Genomic DNA, 15,275 nt, shown 5'->3' with positions numbered 1-15,275 from the left:
TTTGAGTGAGGGAGTTAATACCTGCAACAATTGGGCGTCCTTTCAATGGGGTTAATCCTTTATAGATCTTTGGGATGCTATAAAATGTACCAGTTTGAGGGTGTGGCATAAGCATAAATTTAACCTCATCACTAGATATTATCTTATTCTGTAGAGCTTCTATAAGGATGGTTTCCAAGTCCCTAGCGAAATTATCTGTAGGATCAGCCCCAAGAATCTGATAACAATTTTTATCATTTAAAATGGTGGTACACATTTGTCTATATTCTTGATGGTTCATGACAACTAAATTTCCACCTTTATCAGATGGTTTTAAAATGAGAGAAAACATAATCAATATAAAAAAGATCTCCTTGAGTTTAAAGAAAAAAGAGCATATATAAACCTAGGGGAAAAAAACAAATTACCTACTAAAGAGGCTTCCTCTTCGGAGGTAGAAACATCAGACACCGATAGATCTGTAGATTATAGCTCTCGAGGGAGACCAAGATATAGAGGACCAAAAGGACAGAGAGGCCCTAGGGGTAAAAATCAAAAATGGGGAAACAATACCAGAAACGAATCACAAACCACATATTCAGAGGGACCATCTTCATCTGGATCTTGTTTACCACCCAATTTTTTAGGGTCAGGGGGGATCCCATACCAACTCAGGGAACGACCTCGACAGGAAAAATAGATATACACCAGAAAGGACAAATTATTAATCTTACGGACCAAACATTTTCAGATACTGAACTGAATATACTTGCTAAAGGCACCTCCTTTGTGCCGACCACCAAGTACAGCTCCTTTTCCTGGGTGAGGGATGTCCATTTTTTTTGTCGTAAACTTAAATGGCAAAAATTTTTTAGACATAGTGACCTAGAGGAAAGTATCAAATTAGGGATTCCCCTGAATGAACTTCCTCTGGTTAAAACTATGGCCGACCTTCTCTCAGAAGGGAAAAGAAAAATAGGTGAGGGCCCCTTCACTAACCTCAAACCTAAAAGCACAAAACGTCCTCCGCCAATGGAAAGCAGTTCTATAGATTTATTCTTGACCATAGTTAGTAAAGAACTAGAAAAATTAGATTATAAACAGCCCAAAAATAGCTCGAATTTGGATAAAAAAGAAATAGAGGCTATGATTAAAATCCAATCGAATCATGACATCATTTTAAAACCATCTGATAAAGGTGGAAATTTAGTTGTCATGAACCATCAAGAATATAGACAAATGTGTACCACCATTTTAAATGATAAAAATTGTTATCAGATTCTTGGGGCTGATCCTACAGATAATTTCGCTAGGGACTTGGAAACCATCCTTATAGAAGCTCTACAGAATAAGATAATATCTAGTGATGAGGTTAAATTTATGCTTATGCCACACCCTCAAACTGCTACATTTTATAGCATCCCAAAGATCCATAAAGGATTAACCCCATTGAAAGGACGCCCAATTGTTGCAGGTATTAATTCCCTCACTCAAAATGCCGGTATTTATGTTGATAAGGTCCTTAGAAATTATGTTACAGCACTTCCTTCCTATATCAGGGATACCTCGGATTTATTGAGTAAGATAGATGGTATACAACTTGACGATGATGTCCTTATAGCCTCTATAGACGTAGAGGCTCTGTATAGTAACATCCCACACGACAAGGGACTATTTGCCATTAATCTCTTTCTCAAAACCCGCGGTACACAATATAGTGCACATAGTAACTTTGTTCTTCAACTTATGGACTTTATCTTGAGACATAACTTCTTTCTATTTGATTCCAGGTTCTTCCACCAGCTCAGGGGTACAGCAATGGGGAGCTCTTGTGCCCCCACTTATGCTAATTTGTTCCTGGGCTGGTGGGAGGACACGCTGGTATTTGCAGATGAGAGTCCGTGGACGTCGAGGATAGTCTTCTGGGGCCGCTATATCGATGATATTCTGATATTTTGGAGCGGCCCCAGACGGCTATTCTCTGACTTTCTGGCCGACCTGAATAATAATCAAATAGGTATGCACTTCACATCAGAAGTGTATAATCAAGGTCTTGCCTTCTTGGATTTATACATCACCCTAAGGAATGGCGCAATTACTACAAAAACTTATAGAAAACCAACAGCAACAAATAATTTGCTTAGGTGGGAAAGTCATCACCCAGAAAACCTCAAATGCGGCATCCCAAAGGGACAGTATCTGCGTGTCCGCAGAAACTGCACCATGCAAAAAGATTTCTTTAGTCAGGCAAAAGACCTTAAAACCAGGTTCAACCAAAGAGGGTATCCTGATTATCCCCTTCAAAGGGCTTTCAGGTCGGCTTTGAGTAAAAATAGAACGGATCTTTTATCACCCAAACCAAGTAATACAGACACGGACTCCATCTTTCGTATAATTGGCACATACGACACCTGCAATAGAGAAGTTAGATATATCTTCCAAAAATATTGGGATATGCTTCTATTGGACCCAGACATACGTGACATTCTTCCACCTAAACCTGCCATAACATACAGAAGAGGTAGATCGCTAGGTGACAGATTTGTTCATAGTCATTATACAGCAGTCCAAAAACCCGGCACCTGGTTAGATAGAAAACATTTGGGTACTTTTAAATGCGGTTCTTGCATAGCTTGTCCATACATACATCAAACGAAAAACTTTACCAGTAATACCACTAACAAAACATATACTATTCGGGATTTCGCTAATTGCAAGACTTCTGGGGTGGTATATCTTTGTACATGTTTGTGTCAACTTCAGTACGTTGGGAAGACCAAGCGGGAATTTAGAAGAAGAATTGGAGATCATCTAGGAGACATCAAACATAAGAAGGATACCACTCTCTCTAGACATATCCATGATCACCACGATGGAAATCCCAAATGTTTAAAATTCTGTGTTGTTGAGGTGATTCGCCCATCCCCTAGAGGAGGCGACCTCGACAGGAGAATTTTACAAAAAGAGTCCGAATGGACCTACCGATTAAAAACGGTGAGCCCACATGGGCTTAATGAAATCCTGTCCTTTGGTTGCTTCATCTAAATTTGTTGGACTACATGGTGGCTCTCTATTTTTCCTGCTTTTCCTAGTTATTTAATAATAACGACATATTACCCAAATGGGTTAAACCACTCCCCTACCCTCCCTCTTGTAAGACTATTATTTTTGTTATTTATATTGTACCTTATTTGGACACATATATTTATCTTCTTGAAAATCTGTTGTATCTAATTCAAATGATCATGATTATTAAGTATCAAAATCGGACCTAACAAATGATAATATCAGACCGGAATAGGTCTTTATTTTATTATCTATATTCAAATGGTACAAGTATCAGGTGGTAGGATGAAATCATTAGTTTTAGTAGAAACAATAGAATGTCCTCCCCTTGCCTCCATTTGTCGTCCCATATTATTACTCCAACTTATCAATCCTCTATATATATGCCACTATGATATATGGATTAATCAATTCTTTACCTCTGTGAGTCATAACTTCAAATTATGCTGATTAACTATTTTGAGCAATGTCCTAGTATGTAATAGCAGTATTTTTGCTCAATTATGTGCCTTATATTTATAACCTTACAATGTTTGGCGCATTTTTATGACCGGACCGCTTTGGAACGCATTTAATATGCGTTCCAGCGTTCTTTTTTGTCCCTTCCGGTTCATTATGCCTACTTTCGGTCATCCATGCGTCCCATCTGTGGTTTGCGTTCCACCAACAGCCAATGATAGCGGTCGGCGCCTATACCAATAACACACTTCCGGTTTCGGCATTGGCGATGGTGGAACGCACGCCACTGACTACAAACCATGAGGTATTTGTTTCTTATCTATTATGATAATTGGGATTGGTATATATAGGGGGGCAGTTGCAGATATTACTCTGGACTGCATTATTCAGTTGGAGATTATCTACAGAGAGCTATTGGGCTGACGGCTACCGTGCCATTGATCCATCCATATACCTTCACTTTGACATCCCCTGATGAATCCGGTGATACATATATCTTCATCGGAGGAAACGCGTTGGGATTACTTTATTATTCTTTTTGGCTGCATTGACATTGGGAAATATCACTTTCAGGGACAGGATAATAGGGATAGCCGTCGATAAGTGGGGTCACTCTCCTGGGGGTGATTCTCCCGCACATAGGCGGGAGACCTCTCCGCTTTTAGGCAGGGCCTCACTAGTCGGCTAGGGATATCATTTTCCCAATTTCCTATTTTGTCCTATACAAGAAGAGCCGGTGATGACATCATCTTTTACATGATATTTGCAGTGAACACCCATCTATTTTGTTCCTGCGGACCTCCCCACCACAAATATCTACATCCTGCTGTGGTACGAGTTATCTCCATAACAGAAAAATCATCAAACCGTGAGTGGGGACTATCTAGTCCAAAACCGTGCTCTCTATCTTTGTTTATATACCCTGAGCCCTACTCTGCATAAGTCCATTGTATCTCTTATATGCAGTTATCTAAATACTTTGTGGGACCTATTTTAAATGTTCATAACTAAAAGTTAAGTTTTAGTGGGAAAATTATTCAGTGATATACAGTTTGTATTCCTACACTATATATATTTTTTCATACTGTGAATTATTTCTCAAGAAATCCCACTTATTAAACCTGACAGGGCACACCTGTGAAGTGAAAACCATTTCAGGGGACTACCTCCTTGAAGCTCATCAAGAGAATGCCAAGAGTGTGCAAAGCAGTAATCAAAGCAAAAGGTGGCTTCTTTGAAGAACCTAGAATATGACATATTTTCAGTTGTTTCACACTTGTTTGTTATGTATATAATTCCACATGTGTTAATTCATAGTTTTGATGCCTTCAGTGTGAATCTACAATTTTCATAGTCATGCAAATAAAGAAAACTCTTTGAAAGAAAAGGTGTGTCCAAACTTTTGGTCTGTAATGTATATATATATATATATATATATATATATATATATATATATATATACACAAAGCAAATAAATGCATCAAAAACATTTATCTCCCAAAATAATGAACAAACTTTGCTCTTTTCTAAAATTATATAAAATTACAACCTTGACAAAAGACCAAGTGACCTACTCCGAGGAAGGAGACTCTCAAACTATGCATTCTAAGAAATGTACCGCTGTAAAACAGGCTTTCATGTTGTAAGTCAGGCATGCTCAACCTGGGGCCTCCAGCTGTTGTAAAACTACAACTCCCACAATGCCCTGCTGTAGGCTGATAGCTGTAGGCTGTTCAGGGATGCTGGGAGTTGTAGTTTTGCAACAGCTGGAGGGCCGCAGGTTGAGCATGCCTGTTGTAAGTTATAAAGTCTGGTATTCTTTTTCAATAAATCTCACCAAGTCTGAATTCAGATCTAACATAAATACTATATATCTGTCCATTGGTTTGTAATAGTTTATTTTCATTAAAAAATGATCTGAAAGCCTCAAAATGTTATTGAGAAATTTACATCCAGCCACATACATGCATTATAGTCAAAGCAAAAGGGAGCATCTCGAGTGACGTGCAACTGTCAGTGACCATTACTGAGGGCATATCTCACATAACTGTTAGGCTGCTGATCATACTGGTGAGACGTGTTTCAGGTTCTTCATGTCAGCCACCGTCATTTCTGTTTTTGCTCCCCTTCCTGAAAAGCCTCCAGATTCATCCAGCACTTCTGCAGAACATTCCTCCCACACGCAATGTACAGTCTAGTTAAACATAATGGATTCTGGGTCTTGATTAGCCATCTGAGCCATGTGTCTTAAAACATCCTTTTTGGTTATAATACCCAGAAGCCTCCTACAGGAAAGAACCAGAAATAAGACATAAAAGATCATTAGAAAACAGTTCACTACATTTCATTTTACTGTGCACGTGGCCCCAGTAAATCACACAAAACCTGTCTCGGTGCTTCAATAAAACAGTGAGAAACGAGAAGAAAAAGACATGATGTGTAATTTGTTCATTTCCATTTGGACTGGGGAAATTGGAGCAGATGTGGTGCTGAAATGAGTGAGCGCATTAGAGCTGTGCTTTCTTACAATCAACACTTTTACATGGCAGGTCATACACTGCGTTTTCTGAAACCTGAAAAAATTATACTTTTTTAATTAAGGTGGCTCCCAAGGGCATGTGAAGGGTGGCATGTTTCCAAATAACAAAGGTGTTAATAATTTGCAAAAGGATTGTGCTGAACGATTTAGGAAACTCGGCTACCTCCTTTTTTTTAATTGAAGTTTCTTATTAGCATTTTGCCGTACGTAATACAAGCACAAGATGCTTTTATAAGCAGCTCTACAATATACAAAGGTTTCCTCTTTATAACGTCCTCCAGAAGCTCAGAACATGAGTGAAATGGATTGTGCTTTATAAAGAGGGTACAATAAAGCAGAATTAGCTATACCTGGAAAAAAAAACTCATATAAAATTAAAAAGGTAATAGGATAAAATTCAGTCTCCAAATTTGCAGACTTGGTTTATGTTCTATTTTAAATGCATTCATTAATTACAAAAGATTCACACATTATAATTAGGATTAAACAAATCGGGTTCGGATTGCTGTATCCAAAACTGATTCTTTTAAAAACTTTAAGAATATGGGCTCCGTCCTACTGTAAAATGTATTGCCTCCGCAGAGGTCTTTCTGAAGTTTCCGCATATATTACGAGACTTACTTCATCTGGCATTTAACGCGTGTCAGTTTGTTTATTCGCATAAATTACTGTATCAAAATATGAAGCTGAACTCGGCTTTGTTATCGAGGTACGAAGCCAAATTCGGCTTAGTATTTTGATACAGTCATTGATGCGATACAGTAATTTTTACCAAATTATCGTTCTGAGGGATTCTTAAAGGGGTTGTCTAGTTTCATGAAACTGATGACTTCAGAACCCCTATCAGATTGGTGGAGGTCCAGCTCCTGGCACCCACACTGATCAACTGTTTGAAGAGGCCACCATGCTTGAGCAAGCTGGGTATTACTTGCATCTATTCACTTTGTGCTGACAATGCAGTATAAGGACAAAAAGTGACCCCAGGAAGGACAACAATAGGTACTGCTGGCTTTGATAGAAAAGTGTCAGAATGCACAGCACATATTAGACAAAAAAAAAACTTTGAAAGGACTTAAACCTATCTTGTCCCAGAAATCAAGATGGATAAAACGTAACTTTCACTATATTTGCCATAAAAACTGAACATCAATTGGAGCAAGCTACAGAGGTGGTTAAAATCGCTGGTTCCTATGATGTCTACATGAATGGTGAATAGGTCACTGGAAGGGCTACTGGGAGTGCACTTCCCTACCTTGCCCTAACTAGCTATTAGTTACTTCCACTGACATGCGCTACATAATTGTAATTATGTCTTCACTGTTTGATATAAATGTATCTACAAACACTGACAGAGGAACACAGACACCTAAAACCTAAAACCTGCCCCCACAGCACTTTACAGATTGCTGTATATGAGTCTGTGTAGCCACAGAACAGTCAAAGTGCCCATGCTGACCTCTGTCCACTGCCATGGAAGGTGTCCTGATCTGATTAATCTAATTTTGTTTTACCTCATGTGGATAGCTCGGTGTTTTGCTCATCTAAGCAGGAGATAGCACCAGGATAAACTATAGGACGTAGGCAAGTCAACAGAGGCAGTGTGATGATCTGGACAATGTGGGAAACCTTTAGTCCTGGGATTCATGAAGATGTTACTTTGACACATACCACCCTGACGATTCTAATTCCTAATGACAGTGGCCTTCTTTAGATGGGTAATACACCCTGTTACACTGTAAAACTGTTTAGAAATATGACAGTAAGTATTAAGGTATTAATTTAGCCTCCAAATTGCTGAGATCTCAATCCGATCAAGCATCAAAACAAATCCAATCCTCTGAGGCCCTACCTAATTTTCAGGACTCAAAGGATCTGCTGCTACTACTGCAAGATTCTACAGGACTCCTTCAGAGGTTTTGTGGAGTGCATATTTCGATAGGTCAGAGGACTTTTGGCAGCACGGTAGTTTCAGTGATAGTCCATTAAGTTCAACAAGGGGAAGAGGATGTGGATGAGGGAGAATTAAATTTATATATAGTACTTTATTCCATTCATATTGTAAATGAAATCAAGAACTCACATAAAACGATTCTTACCCACTCCGAGTAACAAGACATTGTCTCAATCCAAGTTTTCTAAAGATGTCCACCACAGTCTCCATGGGTGTGTGGTCTGTGACAGTGAATGGACTTAGGTTGAGAATGCGTCTTAGTTTCAGAGGATGAGGGCTGTTAGCTGGAAGCTCCGGGGGGTCTTCTGTGAAATATACATTGGAGTTGCTTACCACTCCATCCTGCCTCTGTCTGGCATTCTCTAGGAATTAAACACATTATGTGAGCATCAGTTACTGGGCATATTAATAAACACATAACCAAGACAGTCATTTCATGGCCAATTCTTCATGTCTTCATAACAATCCACTAACACACCCTCTAAGTGCTCTGAAAGTAAAATAAACATCATTTCCACCCTGGTGTCAACAGCTATCCCATCAACTCGGTATGCTGTGATTGTAATAGAATATTCCACTCTATTTTGTATATTTACAGAGGTTCTCCATCTAATTTTTAGGAAAATCATACAAATAAATCAGTCTGCCATATTATTCAGATTTTGGGAGAAGCTTTATACATTAGAAATGCAATATGTGTTTTATTGTACTACAAATCTTCAACTATTTTATTTCAAGACAGTTTTAAGCTACTTTCACACAAGCGTTTTGGCTTTCCATTTGTAAGATCCGTTCAGGGCTCTCAAAAGCGGACCAAAACGGATCAGTTTTGCCCTAATGTATTCTGAATGGAAAAGGATCCGCTCAGAATGCATCAGTTTGCCTCCGTTCAGTCTCCATTCCGGTCTGGAGGCGGACACCAAAACGCTGCCTGCAGCGTTTTGCTGTCCGTCTGACGAAACTGAGCCAAATAGATCCGTCCTGGCACACAATGTAAGTCAATGGGGACGGATACGTTTTCTCGGACACAATCTGGCACAATAGAAAATGGATCCGTCCCCCATTGACTTTCAATGGTGTTCAAGACGGATCCGTCATGGCTATAGAAGACATAATACAACGGAAGTCGTTCATGACGGATTCATGAGGTTGTATTTGTAACAGCGGCTGCTGTACCTCCCTGTTCACCCGCTTATCACTGCGATCCTGGGCTCTGTGTCTGTAGGTGGTATTGCTTTTGAGGATTCCGCTCCACAGCTTCCACTCAGCCCTGGACACAGCATGAGGTCGGCAGGTTCCGTGTTACACTGCTTTAAGGGCGTAGCGCATCACTCCCTGGGCAGTGTGGGTTAGGTCAGGTGACCTCGCTGACCAACCCTGGCTCTCCTGCAGGTATTTAGATGGCTCAGCCCCAGATGTCTCAGTGTCAAGTTCCTTGAGTTTGCTGGTTCCTGATACTCTCGTGTGCTCCTGATTTATACTTCGTTCCTGGACTCTGCTTATCATCTGATCCCTGCCTGCTTGCCTTGTCTCTCCTGTTGCCTACCCGGATTGCCTGACCTGTACCTGTGCCGCCTGCCCTGACCTTTTGCCTGTCTGACTACGCCTCTGCCTCAACCTTCGGTACTGCACTGTTGCTCCTGGTAACAACCCCGCTTTCCTGACTACGCGTGTACTTCTGGTACCTACCCATAAATCTCCTGGTCCACCTGGACCAGCTGCCACTGACTCAGGGATTGCACTGGAGTAGCCCCTGGCAACTACCTTAACGGCTCAAGTCTATCTTCACCATCTGAGGCTCTTCTGAAAACCAGGTAGTTGCTTAGACACACCCCTCTAGAGTATAGCCAGTCAGTGGCGTGGCACAGTGGGTTCACACCTGCTGATCCGTGACAGTAGTATTATAACGGAAGCATTTTTGCAGATCCATGACGGATCCTCAAAAAAGGCTGGTGTGAAAGTAGCCTTACAGTGAAACCTCTTTGGGGTGGTCTTCCCAAACAGGTGATCCTTTTTAGAGGTTTCACTTGTACTTTAAACAAAAAAAATTAAAAAAAATAGTTTGGAGAGATTCTCCCTTCACATTAAAAAAATCCTACCAGTATCATGTACACAATTATATCTATTAACTTGATATGATCTGACTGCAGGTATTCTATGGTAGCCTTCATAAAAAGAGTCAATTATCAGTTTGATAGATGAGATTGACCAGGCATAAAAATTGGCCTTTCCTCAGCATTGTGATTGATACTATAGCAGATGTGAAATATGCCAGAGGACAAACATCAATAATTACATTTTTCTGCTTATCAAGACAAGGAAAATAAGGCTTTGAAGCTTTTATGCTCCCCAGCTGCACAAAAGCTTAGTCATTAAGTTTCCTGCTTTACGAACAACTTTTTCTTCTGTTGTTAGACAAACTATTAATATTATTTCATAGACCTGGCAGCTTAGGGTTTGTGTGCAGGTTAAAATCTAATAAAAGCTAAAAACAAAAAATTGCATTTTGGAACATACCTAAATCTTGCATCCTTCTGTCAATGGCTAATGGAAAGGGTCAACCTGACAGGCTTTCCTCAGTTTTATCAGTCATATGACAGGCTTGCCTCAGTCAAATGTTTTCATTTAATACAGAAGTATACAACTAGAGTCTTCAGGCTATATAGTGGCACAAAAATTCCCTTTGGTGCCACTCTGCGAAGCTGTAGGCACTGTTTACATCATATGTTATTTCATGTTGCATTAAGGGGTTGGCCACCTTTTGGGTGGTATTGGCAAACCCCGTCCTGGCCAGACCTGCAAAATGGAGGCAAACTCACCTGCATCCTGCCACATGGTCCCGGCATCTTCGATCCCTATCCTCAGCTGCCCTGCCTGGGTTACCCACTGTCAACATTCTCTTTGACACCACTGCAATGGTGCTTTCCTCCCCTTGTGTCAGGTCAATTGTTCAGGTGATGCAAGAAGAGCAGGTCACCACTCAAACCAGTGATTGGCTGCAGGGTGTAAAAGTATTGACAGCAGGCATCCGAAGACAGGAAACAAAGGAGCTGGGAATGAGCAGCAGGGAGCAAGTTAAAATGCTTCCTTTTTGCAGGTCTGGCCAGGAGGACGGTTTGCCAAGACCCTCCAAAAGGTGGCCAACCCCTTTAAGGGTTGCATTACTTGCCTACTGTAACTGATGGAGCATGGCACCATTTCTGTCAGTGAGAAGTATATAGAATCCAACAGAAAAAAACTCTATATGCCTCCATATGAAATCAGAGGCATATGGATCTACAGCCGGGCTATAGATTATTACCGCTCTGCATAACCTGGAGTATAGGCCTCCCCTGCCCCTCCCAGTTTCCCAGAACACGTGTGTCAAACACTCTAAGGAAAGATGGGATGCAAAGCACGACAACCCTAATTTCCGATGAATGTATGTTTTTTCTTATTAACCTAAAGAAATTTTAATTAAAAAAAGTCACCTTGTGACATAAATACATTAATAAATCACTTCCATACAGCTCTATGCCTGCTGCTTCCCATGACCAGTGTATGATAAAACTGTTGCAAGCTCAGTGCATAGGAATTTATACAGTTACAATTGACTGCAATGGAAGCTGTAAAATCTCTTTGCACTTAGCTCTCCCTAGTGGCAACATGTAGTGTTTTCATGATGGGAACAGAGAAAGCAGTTCAATGCTGCCCCCCTTTCCCCGGGGCACCATAATAGTCACGTTTTCTGCCTTCATGGTACATCGTTGGATCCAGCAAGTCTTATTATGGGTCAAATGATCTAAGTGCCAAAATAACTGAAATTGTTTTGGAAGCCAAAATCAGGAGTGGATCATAAAAGGAGAGAAAGTATAAAGGACAGATAGCACTTTTTTGAATTCACTCCTGGTTTTTGGCTTCCAAAACTGCATCAGGAAACCTGAACATGTGGCCGTGGCCGTGCCCTAAGTTTGTTAAACAATTATGTGCAGTTGCAAGAAAAAGTATGTGAACCCTTTGGAATAATATGGATTTCTGCACAAATTGGTCATAAAATGTGATCTAATCTTCATCTAAGTCACAACAATAGACAATCACAGTCTGCTTAAACTAATAACACACAAAGAATTAAGTGTTACCATGTTTTTATTGAACACACCATGTAAACATTCACAGTGCAGGTGGAAAAAGTATGTGAACCCTTGGATTTAATAACTGGTTGAACCTCCTTTGGCAGCAATAACTTCAACCAAACGTTTCCTGTAGTTGCAGATCAGACGTGCACAACAGTCAGGAGTAATTCTTGCCCATTACTCTTTACAGAACAGTTTCAGTTCAGCAATATTCTTGGGATGTCTGGTGTGAATCGCTTTCTTGAGGTCATGCCACAGCATCTCAATTGGGTTGAGGTCAGGACTCTGACTGGGCCACTCCAGAAGGCGTATTTTCTTCTGTTTAAGCCATTCTGTTGTTGATTTACTTCTATGCTTTGGGTCGTTGTCCTGTTGCAACACCCATCTTCTGTTGAGCTTCAGCTGGTGGACAGATGGCCTTACATTCTCCTGCAAAATGTCTTGATAAACCTGGGAATTCATTTTTCCTTCGATGATAGCAATCCGTCCAGGCCCTGACGCAGCAAAGCAGCCCCAAACCATGATGCCCCCACCACCATACTTCACAGTTGGGATGAGGTTTTGATGTTGGTGTGCTGTGCCTCTTTTTCTCCACACATAGTGTTGTGTGTTTCTTCCAAACAACTCAACTTTGGTTTCATCTGTCCACAGAATATTTTGCCAGTACTGCTGTGGAGCATCCAGGTGCTCTTGTGCAAACTGTAAATGTGCAGAAATGTTTTTTTGGGACAGCAGTGGCTTCCTCTGTGGTATCCTCCCATGAAATCTATTTTTGTTTAGTGTTTTACGTATCGTAGATTCGCTAAAGAGGGATGTTAGCATATGCCAGAGACTTTTGTAAGTCTTTAGCTGACATTATACGATTCTTCTTCCCCCTCATTGAGCAGTCTGCGCTGTGCTCTTGCAGTCATCTTTACAGGACGGACACTCCTAGGGAGAGTAGCAGCAGTGCTGAACTTTCTCCATTTATAGACAATTTGTCTTACCGTGGACTGATGAACAGCAAGGCTTTTGGAGATACTTTTATAACCCTTTCCAGCTTTATGCAAGTCAACAATTCTTAATAGTAGGTCTTCTGAGAGCTCTTTTGTGCGAGGCATCATTCACATCAGGCAATGCTTCTTGTGAAAAGCAAACCCAGAACTAGTGTGTGTTTTTTATAGGGCAGGGCAGCTGTAACCAACACCTCCAATCTCATCTCATTGATTGGACTCCAGTTGGCTGACACCTCACTCTAATTAGCTCTTGGAGATGTCATTAGTCTAGGGGTTCACATACTTTTTACACCTGCACTGTGAATGTTTACATGGTGTGTTCAATAAAAACATGGTAACATTTAATTCTTTGTGTGTTATTAGTTTAAGCACACTGTGATTTTCTATTGTTGTGACTTAGATGAAGATCAGATCACATTTTATGACCAATTTGTGCAGAAATCCATATTATTCCAAAGGGTTCACATACTTTTTCTTGCAACTGTATACCAGATCAATTAAAAAAAGGGTTAACAAAAATCTTTTTTTTTCTGGAGGGGCCTCTGTAAAACACTGAACACCATATGTGGAGAAGTTATTGTGTCGTATTGCTGCTCCACCAGCTTTCAGAAATAAGGAAAATAGGAAAAAACAAGAGATTGGTTTACATGGTGAATACAGGTCAGAATGAACATAAGATAAGCAACTGCATGAGCACATCTGTTAAACACCATAGTAATCCCAAGACAACTATTGGTCACTGTTAGAGCTACAGGCTAGTGCAACACGAGAAAAACTAACATTTGCCTTGATGCCATTGAGCTTCTACAAAGTATATTGAATGAGAAAAATAACTCTAAACGTAAGTTTACTAACATTTGTGGTGTAAGCTATGCTATTCATATGAATCTGATCTACTCTGTAAACACTAAATGTCATGATTAAAAGGATTTCAGGAAAACTTCCTGGCAGCAGCTTCCCAGCCGTCTGGGATCAAGCGGTTTCTTGTGTATGTTTATAAAAAGAAGATATGTTTGGAGAAAAATGGTTGAAATGTTTTAAATGTTTGGTGTTTTTTCCTCTTTGATTGTGGTATGTTGTTGTGCAGTGTAATGAGATACCTCATGTGACCTTAGGGACTTTATATAGAAAATCTGGGGCAAACTAAGAAGTTAGGTTTTGGCAGCCTCTTTGCAGTTTAGATTGTCTACGGCATGCTGAAATAAGAAAAAAGTTTAACCAATTAACATGATAAACACTAACAAATAAGGGATATCATGAACAGCCTACAAGGTAATGCTGGCCATAAAAATTCGATTAACAGTCGGCCAAACGCTCATTTGGCTGACGGCTATTTCTCCTGATTCGCATGGTTTGACTGAGCGTGCATGTTTTCATGATGGGGAGAAAGAAGCAAGCCACGGCTAGACACCTCTGGCAGTAGCTTACTGTAACTTTCCAATAATTAAAGGATTGGGCATGTTGAAATCCAACTGCCACTCATTATTTCCCCAGACATATAGGGGGAATTGCAAGGTCAATATTAGATGGTCATCGAGTCCCAGTCATATTGACCAAATGAGATAACTGTTGGCTGAACATCTAGTCTCCAAAATAAGCATGCCCATTTGGGTTTGCTAAACAGGAATGCTATTTCTATCTCGAAAGTAGAATATCCAGCCTTACTTATTAGGACCAGGGCTGAATGAAGACTGGTGGAGACCCCTCAGCAAAAGATTTGTTGGGGTTCCCTCCCCAGTGTTCAAGTCACAAAACGCATAACTAATTTATCCTATACTTTTCCTTTACCTGTACTTTAAAAAAAAACTTTTCATATGTCAGAGTTTTTGAGGTTTTGATTGGTGGGGGCCTGAGTGCTGAGACCCCCACCGATTGCTAAAACGAGGAGACAGTAGCACTCAAGCTGAGACCTACCTTTCCTCTCAAGACACTGCTCATCGACTTTCTATCGAGCCCATCTCCAGCCGTGAGAAGAGACACCACTCTGTGTGAACACTTCTATCTCCTTGTTTGTAGCTATCGGTGGGGTCTCAGCACTCAAAACTCCACCAATAAAAACCTTTGAGATTTCAATATGACATATCAAATAAAAGTACAGGTACACTTTATACATTATAGATTACAGAGTCAGCAGATCCTGACTATAATTTTTATGAGAGCCAATTTCCCCCAGT

General features: G+C 40.4%; 1 protein-coding gene across 2 annotated transcripts in view; it reads right to left on the bottom strand.

Annotated features, from left to right (window-relative positions):
* Window positions 1-5,016: 5,016 nt before the first annotated feature.
* Window positions 5,017-15,275, bottom strand: part of CLCN4 (chloride voltage-gated channel 4) — an 80,523-nt gene continuing 70,264 nt past the window's right edge. For both annotated transcript variants that reach the window (XM_040423766.1, XM_040423765.1), the window contains exons 12-13: window positions 8,140-8,356; window positions 5,017-5,789 (exon numbers count right to left, since the gene is read on the bottom strand). In XM_040423766.1, coding sequence (XP_040279700.1) covers window positions 5,699-5,789; window positions 8,140-8,356 — 308 coding nt within the window. In that variant the 3' untranslated portion in view covers window positions 5,017-5,698. The remainder of the gene's footprint in view (window positions 5,790-8,139; window positions 8,357-15,275) is intronic.

Source organism: Bufo bufo, chromosome 3 (genome assembly GCF_905171765.1).
Source record: "Bufo bufo chromosome 3, aBufBuf1.1, whole genome shotgun sequence".
Lineage (NCBI taxonomy): Eukaryota > Metazoa > Chordata > Amphibia > Anura > Bufonidae > Bufo > Bufo bufo.
This window is presented reverse-complemented; position numbering and strand designations above follow the sequence as displayed.